We start from the raw sequence: 10486 nt of genomic DNA, 5'->3' as shown, positions 1-10486 counted from the left end.
AATCAACTTAAAGAACATACAGTAATCATGGGCATTTGAGATGCTTGCTCGGAGATGTTAAAGGAATACCTTAAATACCTTAAATATCAACCCAGATAGGTATACATATCTACCTACTTCTTACTGATCTGTTTATGCAGATATTATTCAAATCTAAAACTGAGAAGGGTTACCTTTTCTTCTAAGGGCAGAGCATAATTCTTATCAGTGAAAATAAACAAGTTGAAATGTTGGAGCAGAAAAAGAAAATTCATAGCTTATGCTAATTCTTCTGAGATACCAAGGATGATAGTTAGAACCTTTACTACAGTATTTCTCTAAGAAAAATCCAGGAGACGAATAATAGCATTTCTTTTTTTTTTTTTTTTTTTTTTGCGGTACGCGGGCCTCACCGCTGTGGCCTCTCCCGCTGCAGAGCACAGGCTCCGGACGCGCAGGCTCAGCAGCCATGGCTCACGGGCCCAGCCGCTCCGCGGCATGTGGTATCCTCCCAGACCAGGGCACGAACCCGCGTCCCGTGCATCGGCAGGCAGACTCTCAACCACTGCACCACCGGGGAAGACCAACAGCATTTCTTTATGGGAAAAGAAACATGCTTACCTATAAATTATTTAAGATGCAGTAAAGATAAAATTTTGTTAAACAGATGGCCAAAGCCAATTTCTTATATAGGAAAATGTATATTTGTACCCTGTAAGGCAGTACAGCATTTATAACAAAACTATTAATTACATTCCAAATACAATCAGTGGAACAAAAGTATCACATACAGATGTTTTAAAAATCATGCAGCACGTTAGCAAAGGGGCTGTGTGGTAATATACAACTCTTTGTTACCATAGTAATAGTTTAATGATTAGAATGAAGAAGTAGTGATTTAAGCATTTTATATCTCAACATGATAGTTACATATAAGCATTTTACTGTTTGGTTTTATTTTAGTAATTTGGTTGGGGAGTTTGGGTGACATATCAATCATTATAATGCTTTCCTATTTAAATTATGAATTATGGGAAACTGGCTCTAGGCTAAGTTTTCATCAGGAACTGATTCATAACTTTGAGGAAGATTCCTGGAATATGTGTATGTGTGTATACATTTTATTTTTAAGTAGTCACTTATTGGTTTCCTATCATGCATCCAGTCTCCCCTTTTTCCTTCCCCTTCCTAACACAATTCCTAACATTGACTATCACCCCTTAGCCTATGCAACCCATGTGGTTTTGAGGAAACACGATCACACCCACGGAGGCAGGCCATGGTTGGTGGGAATGGCATATCCCACTGTTCCTAGAAAGCAATTCATCAGCACAGCATTCTTGGTTCAACAGTAAATAAGCATGGTATTTGGATATAAACTGCTATTAGAAATAGAGCATTATCCCCTAGATGTAAACCTTTTGTTTACACCAACCCAAGCTGTAATTCTCTAAGCTGTAATACAGATAAAATTGTTCTTTCCATACTAAAACAGAAGCAAGGACGTGCACAGTTCTAGGATAGTATGCTCTGGTTCTATATCCATTCATCTATTAATGTTCCTTTTTTTTTTCTGCCTTGGAAAAATTAATCATGTTCAAAAAGTCAAAAATTATATTTCTAAAATATAATTCAATGACTTCACTATCCTTTATGAACAAACGTACCACTAATTCTCTAAAACTTAAAATTGAACCTGTCTATAACTACATATCTTGCCTGGATAGTCACAGATATTTCATTCTGTAATAGAAGGAAGTGATTTTTCCAATGAGGAGTCAAGAGATCTATATTCTAGTTCAAACTCTTTAAAATTAACATATATAACATACTGCAACATAACACAAGATTTGTGGGAAGGATGTGCGAGATAGTGGTTCAGTTTCCTTTTTGTAAATCAAATGAGCTGGTCTATTTAATTTACAGTCCCTATTGTACTTGATATTTGAAAATTCTAATTTAGGGCTCAGACTGTGGCCTCGTCATCCAAAAGAGCAACCAAATTAAAAGACATAGCAATTCTTCTATTTTAGCTTATTATATATTAAAAAACTCAAAAAACCAAATATGCTATAATACATGTTACAAGTGAACAAAAATCTACAAAGTTTATGGCAATGTATCATATAGAATTACCTCACAATATTTTTATGTTTAAAGTAGACCTTTTTAAATACAGTACTCACATATTTCTCTTTCATATATTCATACTTGCCTTGGCAATTTGACATCTATATAAATCTTATGATCATTCTTTAATAAATACAAAAGAATAAAAACACCTATGAAATTTGGACAAACACATTACCACTATACTTTGTTATATTTAACCCATCCAGATTCTTAGTTTAACTCATTCAATTACTGCAAAGATCTTTATAGAGCTGAATCTGATACTGTATAATAGTACATCACTGCCCTCTGATGGTACCACTAATATATAATTTTAAACTCAGCAAGCAAAAAAACCCCAAAAAGTATTATAACATAAAACACAGGATGTTAATTTTATAAGCTACAGAAGTAGAAAATAAATTAGGGGAAATTCAATGTTTTCTACAAATATTAATTTCTTAGTAAGTTATAAAAATTTACAGTGTTCCTTCATATAAGCCCTTCAAATGATTTTTCAAGATTTTCCCTGATGATCAGTTTAAAGGCACTAAGTCCATAAGTTTAAGCAAAAGTCTTCACATATAATGAAATAGAGATATAAGGTTAATCGGCAAACTATAAATAGCTAGGTCATTTTATAAAGGAGGGAAAATACAAGTGCAAACTTTAATATCTGAGATGTATGCAGAATTTTTCCATGCTATATATAAATATATATTCACTATTTAGGCCCATGTTTTAACTACTAAAAAACGGCAAATCACCCACTGTCTGCAGAACAGCAAATGTAGGGAAAATAAGTATTTACTGAAAGGTCTGGCCATTTTCTAAGTTTAACAATCAAAAGCATTTTCAATATTCAGTTTTGAAAAAGCACTGCATTTAAGAGACTAAAATTACAAAGTCTGAATCTTCATTTATTCAAAGAGAAGAAATTAAATTGAGGATGTCCACTTGATTGCAGATATTAGTTATTGGCAGTAGACTCTTCCACTCATGTTATGCTTTATGAAACTGTCCACTAGAAAAGATAAAAATATAGAGAAAAGTAAATTTTGTTTAAAGTTATGTTACTATATTCTAGTGAACAAACAGATAAGAGAGAAATATGGGCTATACAAATGTAAAATGATCTTTGTGAGTAGCAGTGATTAGTAAAATTTTACATTATAGTCTGAAATAAGATACATGATGGTGTAAAAATATAAAGAAATAAAACAAAATATCCGGGCAGATTAATGAGTGGTAGCTAGATTCCCAAATACCTGATAATCAGTAAAAGAAAAACAAAACATCACAAAATAAGAACAACAATGAAACTACAAAATAAAAATAAAGAAATTTTTGTTTGAGGCAGGGGAGTGAAGAAACGGTAGAAATTATTAAATAATGGTCTGACAAAGTCTTTTCCTTGCTTAACTTGAGAAACTATTCCATTTGGTGTTCTGTTTAATCAAGTTTATTAAACCTGCAATAGTAAGTCCTGAAAAAGCCATTGGGATAGTACCAGAGATATTTACCAGTCTCTAAAATAGTGTTTTCCAAGTACATTCAAGGAATTTTTTTAACATATTTAAAAAAAATCTTTACTTAAAGTTTGAAAATTAAGAATTAATCCAAGTAAACTTGCTTTTCTTTATTTTAGAACTTCTTACAGACTTAAATACTGTGCCTTTTTTAATCTCTAAGAAAGGAATTCAATATATAACACAATATTCAGGATTTTTAAACATTTTTACTATGGGATTCTATTTTCCACAAAATATCTCTTAGGACTAGTGTTACAAACACTAGAGCAGTGATTCTCAATCTGGTTTGACATCAGACTCCTTGGGGTGCTTAAAAATCCTGATGGCTAAGTCCCACTCTCAGAGATTCTGATTGATATAAGGTCAGATCCAAGTTTCAGTCTTTTTTGAAAGCTCCTCATGAGCCACTGCTCTAGACATCTGCCACCACTCCTCTACTAGTATATCCTGAACTGATGCTAGTTTGTGTCCTGATGCTATCATCACACTGACTTCACAAAATAAGTTCTGCCTTTCCAGAACACAGTGAGCATGGCCAATGCCAAGTGTCCCAGGAAGAGGCAGCTAGTCTGGAGATGAATATATGGAGGGCACGAACACAGGGAAGGACATGTTTTCCTCATACTATGAAGTCGGGTTAGGAAGAATCTAGCTATACCACAGAACACTCAAGGCCAGCCTGTAGAACAGGCCTGAAAGCAGCCCCTAGAAGAGCCTAGGCCAAAGGGTTTGAGCATTAAAGTTACTCTCTATCTTGTATTTTCCCTTCTGTTATCCCTGAGCCTCAAAAAATTTATTTTGAACTTCACTGTATGCTCTCAATGAGCAATGCAGGTGGTCAAAGAAAAAAGGTACTAAATTTAACACTGAGATGTTTTTCATTTTGAGCACTTCTGAAGGGACCAGAAGAAATATAGGGCCTAATTTATTTTTAATCTATAGGCTTCAGGGCACAGAAGCTTTGGTTTTAATGAAGAAAGCCCCTTTCTCCCTTAAGAGTTCAAAAGCTGATGTTAAATTTGTTAGGTTAGAACATGTTAAATAAGTACCTTCTGACTATACATAAAGTATCCCTTTTGTAACATTATATGTGACTTCAAGTCATTCAGAACTTCTATTTCTTCTACTATGAAAGTTGATCTCAGCATCATTTTCAGTTCCATAATTTAATTTTCACAAATTCTTTGTCTTTGAGAACTCTATATGAAGTAAACCTGGTGACACAGATCTTTATCTCAACAGAATATTGAAAGTAAGCAACTATACTTCTGATAAATATCTGATGTATCTTCCAACTGTTTTACTTTACATTTATTCTATTCTATTATGGGGGTATATTAAAAAATAAATAAATAAACAAACACAATGATCAGTTATTTACCTTAATATCAAAATCAATTATTTTATATATTGTTAAAAGTTAACTATAAAAATTATTTTCTTTTAATTTCATTTATTAAATGAGATTAAATGAAGTAACATATAATGATAAAATGCACACAGATAAATCTTATTGTTATGTGATATTCCTGAGTCAGAATCATGTCTGCTTAGGATGCTCCTGAACTGCCTGCCCCACAACTTGGGGTTGTACGTACACATATGTATTTATACAGATAGTTTTGAGAGCAAAAACCAAACCAAATGGAGAAGACAGAGAATCAGCTAAACAAGTGCTCATAAATCACTGACAAATTAAATATAAATGAAACTCAGGACATTGTCCTTTTCACAAATACCCTTGAGAAATATATTTCCTTTAAAAATGGAACAAAGAAGAAAATCTTAATATCTGAACCATTCATTTCCTGAGCTTTAACATGTAAAAGAAAACCTTTATAATCCTGCTAGACTGTAAAGATCCCCAAGTTCAGGGACGTTGTTTAACTTGTCCATCATTATATTTCTAGTGTCAAGAGCTACAACTGCTGCTATTGGGATGGGCATGTGTCAGACTCACCGGTGTACACCCTATTGTCCAAATTAACATTAACGTAACTATGATAATGAGTGACAATGGGAAGCTCAAAAATCTCAAATCATTTAGTGAAAAAAACTCAAAGAGTTTGAAGTAGTTTACAGTAGAATCCAATTTTCTAAGATTGACGTACAAAATGAGATTAGAAATGATGTCTGTCAAAATGACACTGAATTTGGATGATTTTTACTTTCTTCTTTGTGTCCTTCCATTTTGCTTAAGTTTTCTACACATTTAAGATTGCCATTAATCATATAAGTATGAAGTATTATGATATAGGGTTGAGATAAACAGGAAAAGTCTATTTTCATTTTGGGAAAAAGAAAGTAAATCTATTCCAATGAATGTTGGAATGTCCAAATAAACTGACACTTCTTCCAATCTATATTGTTCATGCTTTTAAATTAATTTAAATTAATTCACTATTTTCTGACAATCCATTTCACGATGAAATTATTGAACAGATTGCTACTGGAATTTTGAAAAATTCCAGGTAAATTAAACCTTAAGTAAATTTTAATACTTACCCTAAGGCCACCTTCTGGTGGGGGTCCAGATGCAGCCATTTCTTTTTCTATTTTTTCCTTTTTCTTTCTCTTTTCTTCCACAGACTGAACATTCAGAATGCCCCGAGATGCAGCCTTCAGGAAAATTATTAAGGAGTGTAGAAAAAGAACAAAAATTAATTTCCTGTTACCAAAAGGTGTTTTTTGTTTGTTTTTTGCCTTTTAGGTTTTTCTTTGGAGGTGGGGGGTAGGGGATGGGGTTGGTCTATTTTTGGTAACAAAGAATTAGACTATTTCTACAACAGCTTTACATAAAACATATGATTTCTTCATTGGGTATTTTGCAACCATACACATTTCTCCCCTAAAGTTACTTCACATCTGTTTTATAAGGCATAGTCATTTCATCTCAAGGAAGAATGTTATTAAAGATTCCTCCTTGGCATCTTCCATAACAGAAGACATGTAGAGAAATTTTCATACATTAAATGACATAAATGCACTAAACCAATTTATAGAAACAGAAATCATTTTGAAAATGTTTTCCTTTAATTTAAATTTCTAAGATATCAGATACCATTTTCATTAGAGAATACTACTAGTAATAGACATCTATAGAGAACAAAATGCAAATTTAATTATCTAAGGTAGAATTTTATTTTTACTCTTACCTCCTTCTGTCTTCTTTCTGCAGCCTCTGCAAGCTTTGCTCTTTTTTCTTCCTAGGAAAAATGTGTAAGAAATATGATTTAAAACAAAACCAAACATTATCCTTGATATTTTATACTTTTATCTTATAGGTAATATAACAGTTTACAAAAGTACTGGCCCCAAATGTCCTATTAAGAATGCCATTATTTATAACATTTATAAAATACTCAACTTTCTGAATTTCATTCTCCCAATCAATAAACCTTCAAGGACTTCCCTGGTGGCACATGGTTAAGAATCTGCCTGCAAATGCAGGGGACATGGGTTCAAGCCCTGGTCCAGGAATATCACACACGCCGTGGAGCAACAAAGCCCGTGTGCCACAACTACTGAGCCTGCATGCCACAACTACTGAAGCCCGCGTGCCTAGAGCCCGTGCTCTGCAACGAGAAGCCACCGCAATGAGAAGCCCGCACACCTCAACGAAGAGTAGCCCCCGCTTGCCGCAACTAGAGAAAGCCCGCACACAGCAACGAAGACCCAACACAGCCAAAAATAAATAAATAAATAAATTTATAAAAATTAAAAAAAAATTTAAACCCTTCAAATAAGCACATGATGAGACATACACCTACATCTATATCATATATTTACATTATATATCTCATACACACATACACACACAAAGTGGCCTATAAAATAATCTATTTGCTTTTTCAAAAAAAAAAAAGAGCTTACAAGCTAGTCAGGGCAATAATAAAACAAATGACATTTAATAATACAAGCAGGGAAATACACGGTTTGGTACTGCCAATTAAAAAGGAGTTTGGGTCTTCCCTGGTGGTGCAGTGGTTGAGAGTCCGCCTGCCCATGCAGGGGACACAGGTTCGTGCCCCGGTCCGGGAAGATCCCACATGCCGCGGAGCGGCTGGGCCCGTGAGCCATGACCGCTGAGCCTGCGTGTCCGGAGCCTGTGCTCCGCAACGGGAGAGGCCACAACAGTGAGAGGCCTGCATACCGCAAAAAAAAAAAAAAAAAAAAAAAAAAAGGAGTTTGAAGCAGGCTGGTATTTTCGGAAGAAGTTCCTGAATGAAGTGAGTGAATCTCATTGAATAGGACAGGAAGGACTAGAGGAAATTTATGAGATGTACTGTTCCATGTTGGGAAACCGTGAATATTATTTTTCTATATCTATATTATTCATAATAATGTTATAAATTATGTAAATATATGACAGTAAGTAGCATTCTCTTGGGAGCTGTGTTAATAATTCCCCCATTTTCCATACCACAATACATTCATTCATTCATTTCATCCATTGGATAAATACTTATTGAGCAACTATCATGCCTCAGGAACTTTTCTAGGTGCTGAAGATACAGCAGTGAAATAATACAGATAAATGTTTCCACCCACGTGGAATTTACATTCCAATGAGGACAGTCACATATAATCAAATAAATATACATCTGTCAGATTGAAGTAAGTGCTTTAGGGAAATATAAAGAAAAGTATGGTCAATAAGAAATGGAAGGTAGATGGTAGAGTGGAGGATCTACTTTATGTAGGGTGGTGAAGAAAAGCCTCAAAGATAAAGTGACATTCAAGCAGTGAGCAATGTGGTTATCTGGGGTGGGGGAGGGGAGGAAGGGCTTAACAAATGCTGGCCGATTGGTATTTTATCAGTAGCCAGATAAACAAAATTAAGAACATTTAAAAGCAACACTAGCAAGAAAGACAAGGTGAACTTTCTCATATCAACTTCCAGGTCATTTTTAGTATTTATGATCAAATAGCTGAAGAGTTAATGTACTTCCCTAAACAACTCATTTTCTTCAACGAATTTTTAGCCAGATACAAGAGAGGAATTTAGGTGTTCCGTTATCAACTTCCTGTAAGGATTATTAAGGTAAAAATGCTGTTAAAAATTAGAAAGCTACAAAAAGTATAAATGTATTATACCACAAACCACCTAGTTAAATCTGAAATTATCCAGATAAATAACAAATACTTTCTAGTACAAGTATGTCCCAAATATTGCACGGAACAAACCTACGTATCTTTTAAATGTATTTCTTGTTTATCTGAAACTTCAAATTTAACTGGGCGCCCTATATTTTTATTTGCTAAACGTGGCAACTTTACAAACTGTACACTCGGTACTACATAAAATAAAAAAAACTTAAAAGTGATAAAGACTAAAGGTAAATCATTAATACAATATCCAATAAAGCGCAGAAATATATGAGACTTTATTGATCACCTTCTTTAAACAGCTGGTACAAATAGGAAGATGCACATCTCCTACAAGATTAAACACTTCAGTTCCCGGAGAAAGGATTTCTTTTCGCACCCTAACTCCATCTACCGCATCGCCAGGAATGGCCGCCACATCGCACAGTCCACGTGCGCCTGCGTCCTACGAACTGCCACCCGGCTGAAGGTAAAGAGACGCTGGAGCCGCCTTTAGAAAGACACCGACGCGGAGGCAGCAGCCCAGGTCCGGCAGGCAGGACCTCAAGGTCCTTCGGAGCACGGCCACCATCTCCGCCACCAAGGTCCCCGTCGACGGGCTCCACGGCCCGTGCCGCCGCTTCCAACGGCCCGTCCTGGGGCCGCAGCTCGGGGCCTCCGGCGTGCCCCTCCAGGAACAGGTGCGCACGGCGCGGGTGGGCGGACGCGGGGACGCTGGGAGGCGGCCTTACTTACCAGGTCCGGCGAAGGAGGCGCAGCCTCCGTGGGACAAGGAAAACACAGCCCCATGGGATCGCGGCTGGGGGGTTCCCCTCCTGGGTCCGCCCCAGACCAGGCCGTGCGAACTGCGCGATCAGACCCGAGTCCCAGTTATGCGGTGCTCGCTCCGCCCTCAGCGGGCGGCTTGGTGACTGGGCGGCTCGGCTCCGCCCCGCTCCTCTGCCGCAGCGCCCCACCGCCGCCCCGCGGCTCCACCCCCGCCCCACCATTCCACTGGGGCTCGGCTCCGCCCCCCTGCTGCCAGCCTCCACCCTGGTCGTGCCTGGACCCCACCCCTGAAGCTAGCCTCCGCCCCACGGAGGCACCTCCCCACCCACACTTCCAGAGTCTCTGCTAGGACGGGGCCTTGATGCCAGGAAACACCTGCTGAGGGCGACATGCAGAGTAGGGGTGGAAAAGCTTACGGCCTCCAAGCTAACCCAGTTGGCTAGCCCTGTATAAACGAGTGACAAGACTCTGGATAGTTTATGCTACCCCTTTTGTAGGAAGGGACTCTGACCTCCAAGAAATTAAAGCCAAGATTTCAAGTTGATGTCAGCCCTCTTTTTTGTAAGTGCCACTCAGTACTACTTCAGTTAAGAGGGCAGAACGTGAAATCCATCACTGTGTTTTAGCATTGAGCCTCATGAATGCACCTTCAGTTGAGTTTCCTATTAGTTTCTGGTGCTTTGGATTCATTTATCCATCCAAGAGTAATAATAATGTTTGACATATTCAGAAATATTTAAATTGAATGCTTTTCAAATTGTAATAGGCATAAGAATCACCTGGGCATCTACTTAAATGAATTAACATATGAGTTAACAAATTTCACAGCCAAATGGATGTATCATTGGAAAATTAATGCAAGCATGCAGGGTTCTTGATCTTAATCTTCTGTTAACAGTTTTATGAAGCCACAAAGTTTTCCTTTAGAATTCTTTAATTTCTTACCCAGTTCAGTGCTATGGTCTAAAAATTATCAGAAGCCTGCA

At 36.9% G+C, this 10486-nt stretch overlaps 1 protein-coding gene across 1 annotated transcript; it reads right to left on the bottom strand.

Moving 5' to 3' along the window:
- Window positions 1-667: 667 nt before the first annotated feature.
- SVIP (small VCP interacting protein) lies at window positions 668-9668 on the bottom strand. Its single transcript, XM_082627427.1, has 4 exons — window positions 9468-9668; window positions 6779-6829; window positions 6129-6242; window positions 668-3115 (listed from the first exon to the last, which is right to left on the bottom strand). Exons 1-4 carry the CDS (start codon window positions 9519-9521, stop codon window positions 3101-3103), a joined length of 234 nt encoding a protein of 77 aa, XP_082483553.1. The 5' UTR covers window positions 9522-9668; the 3' UTR covers window positions 668-3100.
- Window positions 9669-10486: the final 818 nt, after the last annotated feature.

Source organism: Mesoplodon mirus, assembly GCF_964341445.2.
Source record: "Mesoplodon mirus genome assembly, chromosome: 7".
NCBI classification, from domain to species: Eukaryota; Metazoa; Chordata; class Mammalia; order Artiodactyla; family Ziphiidae; genus Mesoplodon; species Mesoplodon mirus.
The sequence above is the reverse complement of the archived record's forward strand: the minus strand, read 5'-3'. Positions and strand labels throughout refer to the sequence as shown.

What these genes read in the sequence shown, in the direction of transcription:
- SVIP (XM_082627427.1), bottom strand. Translation starts at nt 9,521, where the DNA reads ATGGGGCTGTGTTTTCCTTGTCCCACGGAGGCTGCGCCTCCTTCGCCG. An exon ending in CGCCTCCTTCGCCGGACCTG is followed by an intron (nt 6,830 to 9,467) that starts GTAAGTAAGGCC and finishes CATTTTTCCTAG; the next exon opens with GAAGAAAAAAGAGCAAAGCT. An exon ending in CAGAAAGAAGACAGAAGGAG is followed by an intron (nt 6,243 to 6,778) that starts GTAAGAGTAAAA and finishes ATTTTCCTGAAG; the next exon opens with GCTGCATCTCGGGGCATTCT.